This window comes from Anomaloglossus baeobatrachus, chromosome 11, assembly GCF_048569485.1.
Source record: "Anomaloglossus baeobatrachus isolate aAnoBae1 chromosome 11, aAnoBae1.hap1, whole genome shotgun sequence".
Lineage (NCBI taxonomy): Eukaryota > Metazoa > Chordata > Amphibia > Anura > Aromobatidae > Anomaloglossus > Anomaloglossus baeobatrachus.
In genome coordinates this window covers 189844148-189864366 of record NC_134363.1, presented here as the reverse complement: position 1 = coordinate 189864366, position 20219 = coordinate 189844148, and the positions used below count along the sequence as shown (strand labels likewise).

Here is a 20219-nt window from a genome sequence, read left to right as displayed (position 1 = left end):
GAGCATGGTAGTGCCCACTCATCACTAGTTACCAGTACTGAGCACCCGAGCATGGTAGTGCCCGCTCATCACTAGTTACCAGTACTGAGCACCCGAGCATGGTAGTGCCCACTCATCACTAGTTACCAGTACTGAGCACCTGAGCATGGTAGTGCCCGCTCATCACTAGTTACCAGTACTGAGCACCCGAGCATGGTAGTGCCCACTCATCACTAGTTACCAGTACTGAGCACCCGAGCATGGTAGTGCCCACTCATCACTAGTTACCAGTACTGAGTACCTGAGCATGGTAGTGCCCACTCATCACTAGTTACCAGTACTGAGCACCCGAGCATGGTAGTGCCCGCTCATCACTAGTTACCAGTACTGAGCACCCGAGCATGGTAGTGCCCGCTCATCACTAGTTACCAGTACTGAGCACCCGAGCATGGTAGTGCCCGCTCATCACTAGTTACCAGTACTGAGCACCCGAGCATGGTAGTGCCCACTCATCACTAGTTACCAGTACTGAGCACCCGAGCATGGTAGTGCCCACTCATCACTAGTTACCAGTACTGAGCACCCGAGCATGGTAGTGCCCACTCATCACTAGTTACCAGTACTGAGCACCCGAGCATGGTAGTGCCCACTCATCACTAGTTACCAGTACTGAGCACCCGAGCATGGTAGTGCCCACTCATCACTAGTTACCAGTACTGAGCACCCGAGCATGGTAGTGCCCGCTCATCACTAGTTACCAGTACTGAGCACCCGAGCATGGTAGTGCCCGCTCATCACTAGTTACCAGTACTGAGCACCCGAGCATGGTAGTGTCCGCTCATCACTAGTTACCAGTACTGAGCACCCGAGCATGGTAGTGTCCGCTCATCACTAGTTACCAGTACTGAGCACCCGAGCATGGTAGTGCCCGCTCATCACTAGTTACCAGTACTGAGCACCCGAGCATGGTAGTGCCCGCTCATCACTAGTTACCAGTACTGAGCACCCGAGCATGGTAGTGCCCACTCATCACTAGTTACCAGTACTGAGCACCCGAGCATGGTAGTGCCCGCTCATCACTAGTTACCAGTACTGAGCACCCGAGCATGGTAGTGCCCGCTCATCACTAGTTACCAGTACTGAGCACCCGAGCATGGTAGTGCCCGCTCATCACTAGTTACCAGTACTGAGCACCTGAGCATGGTAGTGCCCGCTCATCACTAGTTACCAGTACTGAGCACCCGAGCATGGTAGTGTCCGCTCATCACTAGTTACCAGTACTGAGCAGCCGAGCATGGTAGTGCCCACTCATCACTAGTTACCAGTACTGAGCACCCGAGCATGGTAGTGCCCGCTCATCACTAGTTACCAGTACTGAGCACCCGAGCATGGTAGTGCCCACTCATCACTAGTTACCAGTACAAAGCACCTGAGCATGGTAGTGCCCGCTCATCACTAGTTACCAGTACAAAGCACCTGAGCATGGTAGTGCCCGCTCATCACTAGTTACCAGTACAAAGCACCTGAGCATGGTAGTGCCCGCTCATCACTAGTTACCCGTACTGAGCACCCGAGCATGGCAGTGCCCACTCATCACTAGTTACCAGTACTGAGCAGCCGAGCATGGTAGTGCCCGCTCATCACTAGTTACGAGTACAAAGCACCTGAGCATGGTAGTGCCCGCTCATCACTAGTTACCAGTACAAAGCACCTGAGCATGGTAGTGCCCGCTCATCACTAGTTACCAGTACTGAGCACCCGAGCATGGTAGTGCCCGCTCATCACTAGTCACCAGTACTGAGCACCCGAGCATGGTAGTGCTCGCTCATCACTAGTTACCAGTACTGAGCAGCCGAGCATGGTAGTGCCCGCTCATCACTAGTTACCAGTACTGAGCACCCGAGCATGGTAGTGCCCGCTCATCACTAGTTACCAGTACTGAGCACCCGAGCATGGTAGTGCCCGCTCATCACTAGTTACGAGTACTGAGCACCCGAGCATGGTAGTGCCCGCTCATCACTAGTTACCAGTACTGAGCACCTGAGCATGGTAGTGCCCGCTCATCACTAGTTACCAGTACTAAGCACCTGAGCATGGTAGTGCCCACTCATCACTAGTTACCAGTACTGAGCACCCGAGCATGGTAGTGCCCGCTCATCACTAGTTACCAGTACTGAGCACCTGAGCATGGTAGTGCCCACTCATCACTAGTTACCAGTACTGAGCACCCGAGCATGGTAGTGCCCGCTCATCACTAGTTACCAGTACTGAGCACCCGAGCATGGTAGTGCCCGCTCATCACTAGTTACGAGTACAGGGCACCCGAGCATGGTAGTGCCCGCTCATCACTAGTTACGAGTAACGAGTCACGGCTCTCTTATACTTTTGGTCTTCTCATATGGGTCAAAGAGAACATTAGGCTCCGGAGCCTCTGTACCCACTATAGTTACGGTTGCGCCGGTCTCTCGGTATCTTTGGGGTCACACACTGTATACAGGGGGAGCTCTTTTATGTGCACTCAGCGATACAAGACACCTGGCAGGTAATGGGGTCTGCGGCTGGTAAATGTGTAATCCTGGGAAAGGGGAAAGGGAGACCGGTAATAGGAGAGGAGGCGTCCTATAGAAGGAAAATAAGGAGGGCGAGGAGGGGGTCAGTACATAGGAAGGAGCAGGACAAAGGGGGTTCAATGGTGCTGGAGGGGGAGGGGTACACGCCTGGTGATAGTTCGGATACAGGTATCTCATTTAGATGTATCCATTATCTACAGGAACAATAAAGCGGATTGTGCAGATGATAACACATCTTAAAGGGGCAGCGGACACATCTTAAAGGGGCAGCGGCGGATGATGTCAGTCGGTCACTGCGGTCTTTCAATAGCTGATCAGTGGAGGTGCGAGAGTCAGACGCCCGGGCTCCAGCATTGACCAATGAAGCTTTTATTTTATCCACTTTTTCAGTGTTCAGTCCTCGTATTCTGCTCCCACCACTCTGGCTCTGCAGCACTCCTGATCCCATCATTCCGGCTCCGCGGCGTACCTACTCCCACCACACCGGCTTTGCGGCACTCCTGCCCCCACCACTCCGGCTCCGCAGCACTCCTGCCCCCACCACTCCTGCTCCGCAGCACTCCTGCCCCCACCACTCCGGCTCCGCAGCACTCCTGCCCCGCAGCACTCCTGCCCCCACCACTGCGGCTCCGCAGCACTCCTGTCCCCACCACTCCGGCTCTGCAGCACTCCTGTCCCCACCACTCCGGCTCTGCAGCACTCCTGTCCCCACCACTCCGGCTCCACGGCACTCACTGATCTTCATCCGTTCATCCTGGGCCTCCTAGTTCATGAACAGAATGTCAGGGCCGAGGAAAAGGAGACAACAGAACTCTTGTATTTCTGAGATGTTTTAAAGCCAGGCTGTCTACTATATCAGACGGCCAGGGCGTCCTGCCCATACAGCAGACCACCCAACGCCAAGCCCCTTACACCGGTAAATTCTTTGGTACCTGCATCTTCAGGCAGAATACAATGGTGGAGCAATCTGCCAATATTCTGTCTCTTTCAGTGCAGATGTCACACTGACATTATTAGTACTGTGCCTACAAGTAGTATTCAACCCCCTGCAGATTTACAGTGCCTACAAGTAGTCTTCAACCCCCTGCAGATTTAGCAGGTTTGATAAGATGCAAATAAGTTAGAGGCTGCAAACTTCAAACAAGAGCAGGATTTATTCACAGATGCATAAATCTTACAAACCAACAAGTTTTGTTGCTCAGTTAAATTTTAATACATTTTCAACATAAAAGTGTGGGTCAATTATTATTCAACCCCTAGGTTTAATATTTTGTGGAATAACCCTTGTTGCAATTACAGCTAATAATCGTCTTTTATAAGACCTGATCAGGCCGGCACAGGTCTCTGGAGTTATCTTGGCCCACTCCTCCATGCAGATATTCTCCAAGTTATCTAGGTTCTTTGGGTGTCTCATGTGGACTTTAATCTTGAGCTCCTTCCACAAGTTTTCAATTGGGTTAAGGTCAGGAGACTGACTAGGCCACTGCAACACCTTGATTTTTTCCCTCTTGAACCAGGCCTTGGTTTTCTTGGCTGTGTGCTTTGGGTCGTTGTCTTGTTGGAAGATGAAATGACGACCCATCTTAAGATCCTTGATGGAGGAGCGGAGGTTCTTGGCCAAAATCTCCAGGTAGGCCGTGCTATCCATCTTCCCATGGATGCGGACCAGACGGCCAGGCCCCTTGGCTGAGAAACAGCCCCACAGCATGATGCTGCCACCACCATGCTTGACTGTAGGGATGGTATTCTTGGGGTCGTATCCAGTGCCATCCAGTCTCCAAACGTCACCTGTGTGGTTGGCACCAAAGATCTCGATCTTGGTCTCATCAGACCAGAGAACCTTGAATCAGTCTGTCTCAGAGTCCTCCAAGTGATCATGAGCAAACTGTAGACGAGCCTTGACATGACGCTTTGAAAGTAAAGGTACCTTACGGGCTCGTCTGCAACGGAAACCATTGTGGTGGAGTACGTTACTTATGGTATTGACTGAAACCAATGTCCCCACTGCCATGAGATCTTCCCGGAGCTCCTTCCTTGTTGTCCTTGGGTTAGCCTTGACTCTTCGGATAATCCTGGCCTCGGCACGGGAGGAAACTTTCAAAGGCTGTCCAGGCCGTGGAAGGCTAACAGTAGTTCCATAAGCCTTCCACTTCCGGATGATGCTCCCAACAGTGGAGACAGGTAGGACCAACTCCTTGGAAAGGGTTTTGTACCCCTTGCCAGCCTTGTGACCCTCCACGATCTTGTCTCTGATGGCCTTGGAATGCTCCTTTGTCTTTCCCATGTTGACCAAGTATGAGTGCTGTTCACAAGTTTGGGGAGGGTCTTAATTAGTCAGAAAAGGCTGGAAAAAGAGATAATTAATCCAAACATGTGAAGCTCATTGTTCTTTGTGCCTGAAATACTTCTTAATACTTTAGGGGAACCAAACAGAGTTCTTGTGGATTGAGGGGTTGAATAATAAATGACCTCTGAATAAACTTTTCACAATTTAAAAAAAAGAAATAACATTCTTTTTTGCTGCATTTCACACTTCCAGGCTGATCTACAGTCCAAATGTCACAATGCCAAGTTATTCCGAATGTGTAAACCTGCTACATCTGCAGGGGGTTGAATACTACTTGTAGGCACTGTATATGAGAAAATTAAAGGGGGCACAGCCCAATAACCTGAGGACCATCGGTGTATCCTAGCCACATAGTGCATATTGTATACATTGTGTGCCATTATTTATACAGTGTGTCCACCTGACCTGACCCCATTGGACTTCTTTCTGTGAGGTCACATCACACAGCAGGTGTATGCGACCCCCTCCACCAACATTGCAGGCCCTACAACGATGTATCACAGATGCTTGTGCAAACCTGTCCCCTACCATATTGCACAGCGTGCAGCAAGATACAGTATGCTGTGCAGAGGCCAGATGTGCATTGCAGCAAGATACAGTATGCTGTGCAGAGGCCAGATGTGCACTGCAGCAAGATACAGTATGCTGTGCAGAGGCCAGATGTGTATTGCAGCAAGATACAGTATGCTGTGCAGAGGTCAGATGTGCATTGCAGATGACGGGGGACACATAGAGCATCAAAGTTCCATGAGTGCTATATGCGTGACCAGCATTCAATTTTTTTGGGGGGGGGGGGGGTCATGGGTTTCATATCATAGCATTGCTGTATGCAAGGTGTGGATTCGTATTGAATTGATGATGCCCTGCAACTTTGCAATTCACTTTTTTTCTGTATCTTGTTCCATTTTCGAGATAAAAATGCTACCTCCGTTGTTTTCTAACATGTTTTGTCCACATTGATAAACAGTGAGTAATGTTAGGTGATCCCGTTGCATGGGTACTCTTCTTTATTTTCTACATTTCTTAGTAAATTACTAGGTTGCGTCTTCTGCAAAGAGAATCAGTCCACACATAGCAAAAACCGAAGCAGCACATCAGAGGCCAGCGTACTGTGTGGGGGGCTTTGAGGATATCATACTGTGTGGGGGGCTGTGAGGACATTATAGTATGTGGAAGGATTGTGGAACTGCATACTGTATGGGGGGCTATGGGGACATTATAGCATGTGGGGGAACGGTGGGGGGCATCATACTGTACATGGCTGTGGGAGCACCATACTGTGTGGGGGGCTGTGGGGTGGGAGTCATCATAATGTCACTATGGAGCATTATACTGTGCATGTGGAGAGTACTGCAGGTGCAATATGTGTGGAGGGATCATACTGCGTGTGGGGGGCATTATTGGGAGTATTATACATTGTGGGCAGCCATGGAGGGGATATCGTGGACGGTGAGATCCATTCCTCCCCCTCGTCAAACACACTGTGATAGGGCATATAGACTGAACCCCAGTAGGGACAGTGATGATGATGTGTGTACAGCGCTGTGGAATATGATGGCGCCATATAGGCATAATAAATAAGCTATGTGCTCCCGATGCTGGATGCCTGCTGTTGTGACTGCGCCTGGGTCATGACGGTGCCTGTTCCAGCAGACGCCCAATGTGGACTCATCATTTCTATGTGGAAGGGTCTATTAAGAAACCCATCCGTGCCCCCGCGCTCCGGACGCTGCCGCTCGTCTGAAGGAGCAGTACTATAGAGCTTCCAGACATCGGATTATCTGAGAACCTGAAGACGCTGTAACGTCTCGCGTGTCACGTACGGCCGCTCATTCTCTGCGAGCGCCAGGAAAGTGAAGGAGCCGCCAAGATGACAGCGGGGAAAGGAGAGAGCGATACCCGGGATGAATAATTCACCGGACGCCAGTAATGGATCCACATCTTAAAAGTTTCATCTCCAAGACGATAAGGAATGAGGTGCGAAGTCCCGTCTCCGTGTATACGAGCCGGCGATACCATCTGACCGTGTATCTGAACCGCCCGGGATACATTTCTAATACACCTAATCCGGTTCATTGTATATTACTGCAGGTAAAAGGGGTCGGGGGCTCGGGGTCCGGCTCCAATTACAACGTTTCCATTACAGGGATGGTCCGGTCATGTTGTGAAAGTCTAAAGTGCCTACATGTAACAGCCGACAGCGCGGCCAGAGGACGAGGCCGACAGCGCGGCCAGAGGACGAGGCCGACAGCGCGGCCAGAGGACGAGGCCGACAGCGCGGCCAGAGGACGAGGCCGACAGCGCGGCCAGAGGACGAGGCCGACAGCGCGGCACGGGGTCATGTGCCATCTAGAGGCGCGCGGCCCCACTCCACACAGTGAGACCGTGCATGTGACCGTCCACCCCACCGGTGAATCCCCCTCTACAATGTGCTTGTTTGGTTTCAGTCTCACTTTGTAAACCAGCCACGGCCACGAGTCCAGTCACCATCTAAGAGCCAATCACAATCATGCCACGTGAGAGGAAATCCACTGTGCTGATGGGGACGTCACATTCAAGGGCAGTGTTGTATATGGCAAAAACTGTGGGGAAGCAATGCAATGCATGCTGGGAACTGTGGTTACTGTAGGGCAGCATTTATCCCTCCAGAGCAGCGCTCTCAGTTCCATGAATGTAACTTTACAACTTAGAAAAACACTTTTAATATACAAAAAAAGTGAAAACTCAAGAAAATACAAACACTGAGCACGGTATAAACCAGCGGCCGGGACGTGTGATATCACCGCTGCGGAAAAATAAAAATCTGAAGCTATAAAAATAAAACCTCCGGTGTCTGTGTCAGCATCTCCCGGCGTCCTGGAATCTGTGCAGCAGCGGCTCGTCGGCCCGCAGCGCGTAGGTCAGGGTGCGGCTGCCGTAGTACTGCGCGTCCAGCTCCAGATTCTGGATGACGTCACTCAGCAGATGTGCGCGCTCCACCGTGATCCCCGGCGCCTCGTGCCCCAGCGCTACGAAATGTACGTGCAGGTGGTAATACGAGGGCTGGTAATGGAGATAGATCCGCAGCTGGTGACCCGGCACACCGTACCGCGCCAAGATGGCCGCCTAGGAGACAGAACCGGCAGGACATGAGAAAAAAAAAAAAAAAAAAAAGTTAAACATGGACACCCCTTTAACTGTGAATACCTTTTTAACCCCTTAAGGACCTGTGATGCACATTTCCTCCCGCACCATACCCTGCAGATATCCCTGGTCAGAGTCCGCAGCGGCTGATATCCGAGCTCCGCCATTAACCATTTGGAAGACGTAATGCAATTGTGTGTGTGGGGAGGCGGGAGACCATAGCAGCAGGAGGGTCTACTGAAGGCCCCCCCAAAAACTCAACCACCGCCTGGACAACAAAAATGTGCAAAAATGTCTAGATCCTTAAAGGGTTAAAAGTAAAGTCTGGAGACCAAGATCTGCACGGATGCGGTCACAAAAAACATTTTGCACAGTTCAACCGCACGGAAATTTCTAAACCAAAAAGTCCAGGGAGAAAAGATGAAATAAAAAGTGACAACAAGAAACTGTAACAGACCCTCAGCTGAGGAGGAGCAGAAACATCCGCATTCACTGACAGCAAGCAGAGGTCTTATGGAGACCGTCATCAGGCAGGTATGGAGGCATCTACATTATCAGCTCTGGTGCAGATTTTGACAGACGTATGTGTCCCTTTAAGATTCATCCCCCCCCACGCCCCTGTGTCCTCACCTGCCCCTCCTGCAGAATGTTCCTCAGCAGCGGCAGATGATCCCCGCTCAGGTCTCGTAAGGACTTGATGCCGCGCTGGTGACAGATGGCGATGAGGTACAGATCCTCTACCTGCAAAACAAGGGGGGACATCAGACCCCGGCACCATGCACAGGACGCGGGGCCCCGGGTGCAGATGTGGACTGGGGCCCAGGAGCTTTACTCTACGTCTCTGTTTTAGGTCTTCGCCCCCACCCACCCCCCACACTGCCCCATCATACAGGAGCCGAGGGTTTTAGTGGGTGAGGGGACCGTGCGGCCCCTGGATGCTGCGTCTATAGGTCACTGTCCAGCAAAGGCAACAAGATGGACAATCAGTGACCGGATGAGGAGGAAACACACCGCGCTCCGGGGAGAAATCACAGACCGACCGCGCTCCGGGGGGGGGGGGGGGGGGGATCCCGATCTACGGATGTCGGTGAAGATCAGCGGATCAGAAGCACAAAAGACAGCAGCTGTGATCAGTAGATCACTGTACATATCCTGACCACCGGATGTCGTTGAAGATCAGTGGATCACCAAACAGATCCTGAACATAGAAGGTCAGTGAAGATCAGCGATCACTGTACAGATCCCAAGCTCCGGACGTCGGCTGTGATCAGCGGATCGCCATACAGATCCCGAGCACTGAACATCAATGATCCATTTATGGAAAATCCAAGTAACAACCCCTATGCCGAGATCAGCACCCAGCTTTCCCAGAGTCCTAATAGTTGAATAACCCCAGGACATAGTGTTGCTCCTTCCCTGGCACAGCTGGGTGTTTGCTGCACTGTGTCAGCTGCACCCGGCCATGTCTGTCCGTGCTCAGGACTCCATGATGGAGGATCACACCGGCCGCCTGCCCCGGGGTGCGCCTTGGCCTGATGATGGTTTCCCATTTTCCACGCTCTCCGCGCTCCCAGTGTCACATCTGACAGCTCCACAGTAACAGGATCCCAGGAATCCACGGCCTGGATCTCGCCAAACACTGCGTCATTGTGTGCAGCACAGGGATCGGGGCAGCTCTCACCAGCCACATGAAAAAGGAGCCGGCCACACCGGGAGGGGATACAGGACTGCGGGGGACAAGGAGCCCCACACAAGAGCTGGAGTAGTTCACGCTTAACCCTTACATCCCCCGGGTATATTTTGTACTTCACTACTGTAAAGTCAGAAAGAAGACGGACGAGGATCAGTGAGCATAAAATCAGTGGTAAGGACTGGGCAGAGCGATTTCAGCATGTCCGATCCGTCTGCTCCTGGGAAGTTAAAACTCCATCACAAAAGCCTGGCAGCAAATCACCGTCCTCCTCTCACTGCAGGCAGAAGTATGCTCAGCCAAGCAGATTGTGCATGTATCCGGGGGGGCGCAGCTTTCTACCCCAGCACCCAGAGCGCAGCTTTCTACCTCAGCACCCAACCAGAGCGCAGCTTTCTACCCCGGCACCCAACCAGAACGCAGCTTTCTACCCCAAAACCCAACCAGAGCGCAGCTTTCTACCCCAGCACCCAGAGCGCAGCTTTCTACCAAAGCAACCAACCAGAACGCAGCTTTCTACCCCAGCACCCAACCAACCAGAGCACAGCTTTCTACTCCAGCACCCAGAGCGCAGCTTTCTACCAAAGCAACCAACCAGAACGCAGCTTTCTACCCCAGCACCCAACCAACCAGAGCACAAGCTTTCTGCTCCAGCACCCAACCAGAGCGCAGCTTTCTACCCCAGCACCCAACCAGAGCGCAGCTTTCTACCAAAGCAACCAACCAGAACGCAGCTTTCTACCCCAGCACCCAACCAAAGCTTTCTACCCCAGCACCCAACCAACAAGAGCGCAGCTTTCTACCCCGGCACCCAACCAGAGCACAGCTTTCTACCAGAGCATCCTATCAATTTTCTATGTTCCAGTTGGATTTGACATGTGACTCTGCAGATTACAGGAATCGCCCTTTTTAGCCCCCCTCTTACAGATAAGATGGACCCCCAGAACCACTGACCTGCTTCTGATTCCACTTGAAGTCCGGTAACAGGATGAAGCCGAGCGCTGGATCCGGGTTCTCGTGGACGATCCGGTCCTCCTCTGCTTTCTTCTCCAGGATATTATAGACCCACTGCAGACAAGGAGAGTCCAGCAATGATCAGGCTATCGTCACTGCCAAGACGTGCAAGAACGCAGGCAGCGTGACGGCTGCACAGGCCGCAGTCTTAGGGCACTTTCACCTATGTTTACTGGTCCTGTTGGACCCCCCTCAAAACGTTTCGGACGCATACGCCGACGGGGCCATTGACTATAATGGAGTAATAATAATGGAATGTGTGCTATGTCTTGCACCATTTTTGGCCAGATACGTTTTCTGCAGGCGGACACCTAGACGTAGAAGACGGATGCTCCGGCGGGACCAGTGAACATAGGTAAACACAATGTGAAAGCGGTGTTAGAATCAGTAAGGCTGGAAACACATCTATGCGAGGAAAATCGGTCCGACTGGGCTGAAAAATACTCGGCTGATTTTAGTTCACGTTAGGTGCGAGTGCAACGCAAGTGCGATGCTTTTTGCTCGCGTGTGTGTCGCGTGTGTGTCGCGTTTGCGATGCTAGTTTAATGCAACATCTTAATTATCTAAAAGCTATTACACATGTGTCATTTAATTTACCTTTGGGAATGTGCCACACTCGCAGATGTGAACGGTGGTGCGCGTGTGTGATGCTACTTTTAATCCCCCTCCATAGGAAATCATTGGGACAAATGGTGCGAGAAACTCGCAAAAAAGCAGCATGCTGCGATTTTTTTCTCAGTCCGACTGGGACTGAGGGGGGGGAGAGAAAAAAAAAAAAAAAAAAAAAAAAAAAAAAAAAAAAAAAAATCGCAGATGAGAGCTGAATCATTCACTAACATGTGTCCGATTCCAATGCGAGTTTTTCCTCGCATTGCTCTACTGCTAGAAACTCGCAAGTGAGAAGCAGCCCTAATGTGATATATTGGATATTCTGTGATTACACTTCAGCAGATGCACAGATTTTATTGTTCATTTTTTTCCATTAGTTTCACTCTGGATTGGAGCCGCGTGCTCTCATTATATGGATTTAGCAGCTGCTGCGCCATCCGGATCCGACAGCTAGATCAGTGCACCGGATTCATGCCCTGAAAAATCACGACTCAGGACGCTGCGACAGCAGAAACGCCTGGAATGCCGTATACTGCGGGCACTCGATATGTACCGTACTTTCAGGCGTATAAGACGATCCCCAACATTTCCAGTTAAAATATAGAGTTTGGGCAATAACGTATATAAATCGAGTATAAGCCGACCCAAGTAATGTGCCCACTGTTTAGCAACGTCCCCTGCAGTAATGTGCCCATTGTTTAGCAACGTCCCCTGCAGTAATGTGCCCATTGTTTAGTAACGTCCCCTGCAGTAATGTGCCCATTGTTTAGCAACGTCCCCTGCAGTAATGTGCCCATTGTTTAGCAACGTCCCCTGCAGTAATGTGCCCATTGTTTAGCAACGTCCCCTGCAGTAATGTGCCCATTGTTTAGCAACGTCCCCTGCAGTAATGTGCCCATTGTTTAGCAACGTCCCCTGCAGTAATGTGCCCATTGTTTAATAACGTCCCCTGCAGTAATGTGCCCATTGATTAGTAACGTCCCCTGCAGTAATGTGCCCATTGTTTAGTAATGTGAGCATCCTTGTCCCCCACTTGTAGTAATGAGCCCGTTGTTTAGTGATATTCTCCTACCGGTCCCCTTCTTATCCCCCATTATGCCGTTGTTTACACGCAATAAACATAATTCTCACCTCTCCTCCGTTCCCGTGGTGACCTCAGCTGCTTCTTGTAGACCGCAAGGCACATAGACCCCTCCGTGATAGCGTCTGATGCACGGGGCTGCTGTCTGCCCTCATGACTTTACTACAGCTGAATGCTTTGTGGTGCCGTAAAGCATTCAACTGCAGTAAAGCGCTGACAGCAGCGGCCCCGTATATGGGATGCGATCATGGAGGAGTGTGTTTTGCAGACCCATAGGCCCCTCCATGATCACGTTCTGTACACAGGGCCGCTGCCACTGCTGTCAGCGCTTTACTGCAGTTGAATGCTTTATGGCACCGCAAAGCTTTCAACTGCAGTAAAGCCATGACGGCAGTGACGACGGCCGATTTACAGGATGCTATTGCTATGGCCTGCGGTCTGCCAGAAGCTGAAGGCATCGCGGGATCGGAGGACAGGCGAGAATAATATTTATGTGTAAGAAGGGGACCGGTGGGAGGGCATTACTAAACAATGGGCTCATGCAGCACCGTGCACCGCTGTATAAGACGACCCCCGACTTTGAGAAGATTTTCAGGGGGTTAAAAAAGTCGTCTTATACAGCGGAAAATACGGTATATCACTAAAGCAAGACTGCAAACCTGTGAAGCGGGCTATAGAGCCACTAACAAGGCAGCAGGCGGTGTCTGCACAATCACCACTAGCTCACCAGGGTCATCTCTGAGGCTAGAATGGATGGAAACAACGGTCACAGCCCCTCGCCTAATGCTTCTCACAGCTGAGGGTCTGTCACTATGTATCCAGCGCAGACCATCGCTCTCACAGGTTGTTACAATGAGTCTGGATTGCAGGCAGACAGCGCATCACACTGGATACATTGTAACGAACCCTCTGCTGTGAGTGCAGCTGTTTCCTGAGTCATTTTATAACAATCCTACAATGTCTCTTTGCTTCATTTGGAAAATTTCTTTAAAGTTTTCACCGGACCCGAAGGCGGCAGTGATCTGCCATTATTCCTGCGCTAACAGCGCTGAACGGGGCGGGGAAGCACAGGACCCCGGAGCAGGCAGTGCCCCCGCAGAGGTGGTCCCCACGCTCAGATTCAGCCATTTAATGGGGGAATGTTCTGGAGCGTCACCTGGATGCTGAAGCTCTGGGACTGGATGAAGGGGAGGGTGATGCTCCGGTAATCCTCGCCGCTCTCCTGGATCAGGTGAAGCTCCTGACGCACATACTTCTTGATGTGTTTCTCAGTCGCCGGTCGGATGATGGTGGTTTTCACTTCTGTATAGCGGGAACATGAGCAGAAGTGGATTACATCATAATATACCGTATACACGCTCCATCAGCGTACAGCCAGCGCTCCACACGTCACCGCCACACAGCTCTATACTACACATATAACCGCTATACACTGCAGACGCTCCATCAGCGTACAGCCAGCGCTCCACACGTCACCGCCACACAGCTCTATACTACACATATAACCGCTATACACTGCACACGCTCCATCAGTGTACAGCCAGCGCTCCACACGTCACCGCCACACAGCTCTATACTACACATATAACCGCTATACACTGCACACGCTCCATCAGTGTACAGCCAGCGCTCCGCACGTCTCCTCTATACTACACGTATAACCGCTATACACTGCATCAGCGTACAGCCAATGCTCCACCCTGCACGCTCCACATGGTACTATACTACACATATAACCCGCTATACACTGCACACGCTCCATCAGCGTACAGCCAGCGCTCCACACAGCTCTATACTACACATATAACCGCTATACACTGCACACGCTCCATCAGCGTACAGCCAGCGCTCCACACGTCTCCTCTATACTACACGTATAACCGCTATACACTGCATCAGCGTACAGCCAATGCTCCACCCTGCACGCTCCACATGGTACTATACTACACATATAACCGCTATACACTGCACATGCTCCATCAGCGTACAGCCAGCGCTCCACACTGTGCATGTCACAGTCACACAGTACTACACTACACATATAACCGCTATACACAGCACAGGACATAACCCATGGGCACAGATACAGTCGGAGCCTCCAGAAATTATACTCCGCACATATACAATAACCTTTGCATGTGTAGCTGGGACTTGTAGTTCCATCACAAATACCGTATTTCTCCAACAGATAAGGCAGGGTCTAAAGGTACCGTCACACTAAGCAACTTACCAGCGATCCCAACAACGATAGGGATCGCTGGTAAGTTGCTAGGAGGTTGCTGGTGAGCTGTCACACTGGGACGCTCCAGCGATCCCACCAGCAACCAGTGACCAGCCCCCAGCGCCGCGTGGAAGATGCTGCGCTTGGTAACTAAGGTAAATATCGGTAACCAACCCGATATTTACCTTGGTTACCACCGCACGGAGCTACACGTGCAGAGAGCAGGGAGCAGCGCACACTGAGCGCTGGCTCCTTGCTCTCCTAGCTACAGCACACATCGGGTTAATTACCCGATGTATGCTGCAGCTAAATGTGCACAGAGCAGGGAGCAGCGCACACTGCTTAGCGCTGGCTCCCTGCTCTCCTACTTACAGCACACATCAGGTTAATTAACCCGATGTGTCCTGCAGCTACATGTGCACAGAGCAGGAGCCGGCACTGACAGTGAGAGCGGAGGAGGCTGGTATCGAAGGTAAATATCGGGTAACCAAGGACAGGGCTTCTTGGTTACCCGATGTTTACTGTGGTTACCAGCCTCTACAGAAGCCGGCTCCTGCTGCCTGCACATTTAGTTGTTGCTGTCTCGCTGTCACACACAGCGATCTGTGCTTCACAGCGGGACAGCAACAACTAAATAATGGCCCAGGACATTCAGCAGCAACCAACGACCTCACAGCAGGGGCCGGGTTGTTGCTGGATGTCACACACAGCAACGTCGCTAGCAACGTCACAAAAGTTGTTCGTTAGCAGCGATGTTGCTTAGTGTGACGGGGCCTTTAGATTAGTTTTTACTAGATGTGCTAGTGCTTATTTTCAGGAGACGTCTTCTCTTTCCATGAATAATCTACATTTCTTCACATCCAGTCCTGTCTGAGGCTCTCCGGTCAGCGCCGCCGTCCTCAGGTCACGTCCTCCAGCGCCGCCGTCCTCAGGTCACGTCCTCCAGCGCCGCCGTCCTCAGGTCACGTCCTCCAGCGCCGCCGTCCTCAGGTCACGTCCTCCAGCGCCGCCGTCCTGATCCGCACTTGCACGTCTTAGCATTTCCCTTGTGACCTGATGACGGAGGTTTTCGCACGGTCATCGCCACTTTCAGATTTACCGTCTTGTACTTAGCGGGACGGCGCTTTCCTTTTTGCCCTCATGTTGTCTGGGGGTCACAGACTAGGGCTCAGGGTTTACATACCGTACTATACTGTAGGGGACGCCCCCAGAAGTATCGCTCTCAAAGGACCCCACAAGATGAAAAACAATAAGGCTTGTGTGAGCCGCCACTTGCCAACACTTATTGCTGCAAGTCTCGTGGGGGCTTTTGAGTGCGATTCTTATGGGGAGGGAGGGGGGTGTCTGCGTTCCTTTATTGAAGGGTCTATCTGTCCTGCCGCGTTCTATTGACCATTGATTTTCCATGCACAGCTGCCCGGACAATATTTCATCAGGTAACAGTGCAGCTGCACGTCTCTGCTGCACGTCTCTGCTGTGTGCACTATGGGGCCAGGATGCCACAGCGCCACCAAGTGCTCAGTGTGTATGACAAGAAGGTCAGAAGCTTTCTAAGGGGATGTGCGCACGTGTGCGTATTACATGCAGTTACGCTGCGTTCTGCACCGCAGCGTAACTGCATGCGTCCTGCGTCCCCAGCACAATCTATGGAGATTGTGCAGGAGCCGTGCGCACGTGGCGTATTAGAGTGTAGCGCTTCAGCTGCTGCCCGAATCGCTGCGTTCTAAGAAGTGACATGTGACTTCTTCCGTGCGGTTTGCATGCTGTCTATAGGGAGAGGCAGCATGCAGAGCGCACGAATCTGCCGGCACCATGCGCTTCAGAATGGAGCTTTTCAGCTGCGCACCTTTTAGGTGCGGTGCAGAGCGCACACGTGCGCACATAGCCTAATAAGACACACATTTGCCAAAAATTGAGTCATTTGTGCCAAATCTTTAGTGTATTCACCTCGGCTCCACCAATGAAAGTTTATCTTATTGCACCTTAAGGATAGATTTAGTGAAATCAAAGTAACACAATGTTTTAATCCTGGCACCGCACTCCCCAACATTAGACAAGAGCAGGACCCAATGTCCAGTGCACGGCCACACCGCAGGAGGATGAGCGAGGCGTCACTCCCGCTAGAGGCAGGTGCGGTGCCGACTGCTGCACACCCCGTCCCGTCACGTCTCCTCCCGTCAGGTGGGGGGGTGTAATCTGTTCCCCCCCGGCCCATCACGTCTCCTCACGTCAGGTAGGGGGGGTGTGCAATCTGTGCCCCCCAGCCCATCACATCTCCTCACTTCAGGTGGAGGGGTAATCTGTGCCCCCCGGCCCATCACGTCTCCTCACGTCAGTTGGGGGGGGGGGGGTGTAATCTGCGCCCCCTGGCCCGTCACGTCAGGTGTGGGGGTTGTAATCTGTGCCCCCCGGCCCATCACGTCTCCTCACGTCAGGTGGGGGGGGAGGGGGTGTAATCTGTGCCCCCCGGCCCATCACATCAGGTGGGGGGGGGGTGTAATCCGTGCCCCCGGCCCATCACGTCAGGTGTGGGGGGCTTTTAATCTGTGCCCCCCTGCCCATCACGTTTCCTCACGTCAGGTGTGGGGGGGTGTAATCTGTGCCCCCCGGCCCATCACGTCTCGTCAGGTGTGTGTGTGTGTGGGGGGGGGTGTAATCTGTGCCCCCCGGCCCATCACGTCTCGTCAGGTGTGGGGGTGGGGGGGGGGTGTAATCTGTGCCCCCCGGCCCGTCACGTTTCCTCACATTAGGTTGTGTTTGGGGTGGGGTGTAATCTGTGCTCCCTCCATGTCCACTCACATCAGTGGGAGCTATCTGCGCTCTCGCTGCTCGTACCCCAGCCCCCCGTAGACCCCCTCTGGCGTGCAGCACTCACGTCAGGTGTGGGGTGTAATCTGTGCCCCCTTCATGTCCGCTCACATCAGTGGGAGCTATCTGCGCTCTCGCTGCTCGTACCCCAGCCCCCCGTAGACCCCCTCTGGCGGGCAGCACGCACCGTTCAGCTGCGGCGGGGGGCTCAGCTGGTAGACGCTGTAGATGTCGTTCTTCAGCTGCAGCCTCAGCGCAGGATCGCCGGCGAGGAGACGACAGGCGGTGTCCTCCTGGAAGGGCGCCCGCTCCAGGATGACCACCGCATCTTCATCACTCACCTGGGGACAGAGGACAGCAAGAAATATCAGCCATTATTACAGGTGGCAGATAACAGAGAACAAAAGCCTGTATGAGCTTGTACAACAAAAGGAAATAAGAGCGCAGATGTAATGTGACTGCTGGGGAGCGAAGAAAGGGTGCAGCCTAGCCACAGCACACAATACAGCAGTGGAGGCGTTACAATGTGTCAGTGGCCCCCACTAGTGACAATGGTGCAGCCCGCACCCCCCCGCAGCAGTGGTTGGGTCCGCTCAGGTGTAACCTCCTCTGTCTTCCCCCGGGCACCTGTCCGTGCAGGAAGATGGTCTTGTCTCTGGCGGACTCCCTCAGGACGCTGCGGAGCTTGAACCCTGTGAGGGGATGTTCTGCTCCCGCGGAGGTCGCGGACTCCCCGGCGCCGCCATTCTCCACTTCGTCTTCCCGCTTCCTCTTATCTCCGGGCTGAGCCATTATGGTGTGGAACATGCGCAGTAAGAGCTGGGTCACAGCGCCACCTGCCGCACGGTGTTGTAATGACAGTGATGAGACGTGAGACAGCGCCACCTGGTGTATGTACAGGGAAGTGAGCGCAGGAGGTCAGAGAACAGAATCCAGCAGATTCATTATGCGATATGGCTTCTGGATGGGCATTATTAGATCCCCAGCGTTCAGACAGCGCATGTCAACGGTCCGGCGGTGCCCCACACAAGGGTCCGGCGCTGCCCCACACAAGGGTCCGGCGATGCCCCACACAAGGGTCCGGCGCTGCCCCACACAAGGGTCCGGCGATGCCCCACACAAGGGTCCGGCGCTGCCCCACACAAGGGTCCGGCGATGCCCCACACAAGGGTCCGGCGATGCCCCACACAAGGGTCCGGCGCTGCCCCACACAAGGGTCCGGCGAGGGTCCGGCGATGCCCCACACAAGGGTCCGGCGAGGGTCCGGCGCTGCCCCACACAAGGGTCCGGCGATGCCCCACACAAGGGTCCGGCGCTGCCCCACACAAGGGTCCGGCGATGCCCCACACAAGGGTCCGGCGAGGGTCCGGCGATGCCCCACACAAGGGTCCGGCGCTGCCCCACACAAGGGTCCGGCGGTGATCCACACGAGGAGTGCACCGGGGCCCCACACGAGAGTTAAGATGTGCTCCACATGAGAGTGCACCATGGCCCCACACGAGGAGTGCACCGGGGCCCCACACGAGGAGTGCACCGGGGCTCCACACGAGGAGTGCACCGGGGCCCCACACGAGAGTTAAGATGTGCTCCACATGAGAGTGAACCGGGGCCCCACACGAGGAGTGCACCGGGGCCCCACACGAGGAGTGCACCGGGGCCCCACACGAGGAGTGCACCGGGGCCCCACACGAGAGTTAAGATGTGCTCCACATGAGAGTGCACCGGGGCCCCACACGAGGAGTGCAGCGGGGCCCCACACGAGGAGTCCACCGGGGCCCCACATGAGAGTGCATCGGGGCCCCACACGAGGAGTGCATCAGGGCCCCACACGAGGAGTGCACCGGGGCCCCACATGAGAGTGCACCGGGGCCCCACACGATGAGTGCATCAGGGCCCCACACGAGGAGTGCATCAGGGCCCCACACGAGGAGTGCACCGGGGCCCCACACGAGGAGTCCACCGGGGCCCCACACGAGGAGTGCACCGGGGCCCCACACGAGAGTTAAGATGTGCTCCACATGAGAGTGCACCGGGGCCCCACACGAGGAGTGCACCGGGGCCCCACACGAGGAGTGCACCGGGGCCCCACACGAGGAGTGCATCGGGGCCCCACACGAGGAGTGCACCGGGGCTCCACACGACGAGTGCACCGGGGACCCACACGAGGAGTGCACCGGGGCCCCACACGAGAGTTAAGATGTGCTCCACATGAGAGTGCATCGGGGCCCCACACGAGGAGTGCACCGGGGCTCCACACGACGAGTGCACCGGGGACCCACACGAGGAGTGCACCGGGGCCACACACGAGGGTCCGGCAGTGCCCCAGACGAGGGTCCAGCGGGACTCCAAACAAGGGTCGGGCCGGGCTCCACACGAGAGTTAAGATGTGCTCCACATGAGAGTCCACCGGGGCCCCACATGAGGGTCCTACGGTGCTCCATACGAGGGTCCACCGGGGCCCCACACGAGGGTCCACCGGGGCCCCACACGAGGGTCCACCGGGGCCCCACACGAGGGTCTACCGGGGCTCCACACGAGGGTCCACCGGGGCCCCACACGAGGGTCTACCGGGGCTCCACACGAGAGTTAGGATGTGCTCCACATGAGAGTCCACCGGGGCCCCACATGAGGTCCGAATGTGCTACATACGAGGGACCACAGAGCTGATTGTGAACTAGAGCAGCCATGTTTCTCCGGGGCTGGACGATCTCTGTACATCAGTAATTAGGACGTTACCCAGTTCTGAGGATTAAAACTCCATTACTTAAAGGTTCTCC

The 20219-nt window shown here is 53.8% G+C and overlaps 1 protein-coding gene across 1 annotated transcript; it reads right to left on the bottom strand.

Moving 5' to 3' along the window:
- Positions 1-7580: 7580 nt before the first annotated feature.
- DCPS (decapping enzyme, scavenger) lies at positions 7581-18251 on the bottom strand. Its single transcript, XM_075327815.1, has 6 exons — positions 18070-18251; positions 17630-17783; positions 13570-13715; positions 10664-10777; positions 8650-8760; positions 7581-8001 (listed from the first exon to the last, which is right to left on the bottom strand). The coding sequence occupies exons 1-6, from the start codon at positions 18247-18249 to the stop codon at positions 7735-7737; spliced, it is 972 nt and encodes a 323-aa protein (XP_075183930.1). The 5' UTR covers positions 18250-18251; the 3' UTR covers positions 7581-7734.
- Between the last annotated feature and the right edge of the window lie 1968 nt (positions 18252-20219).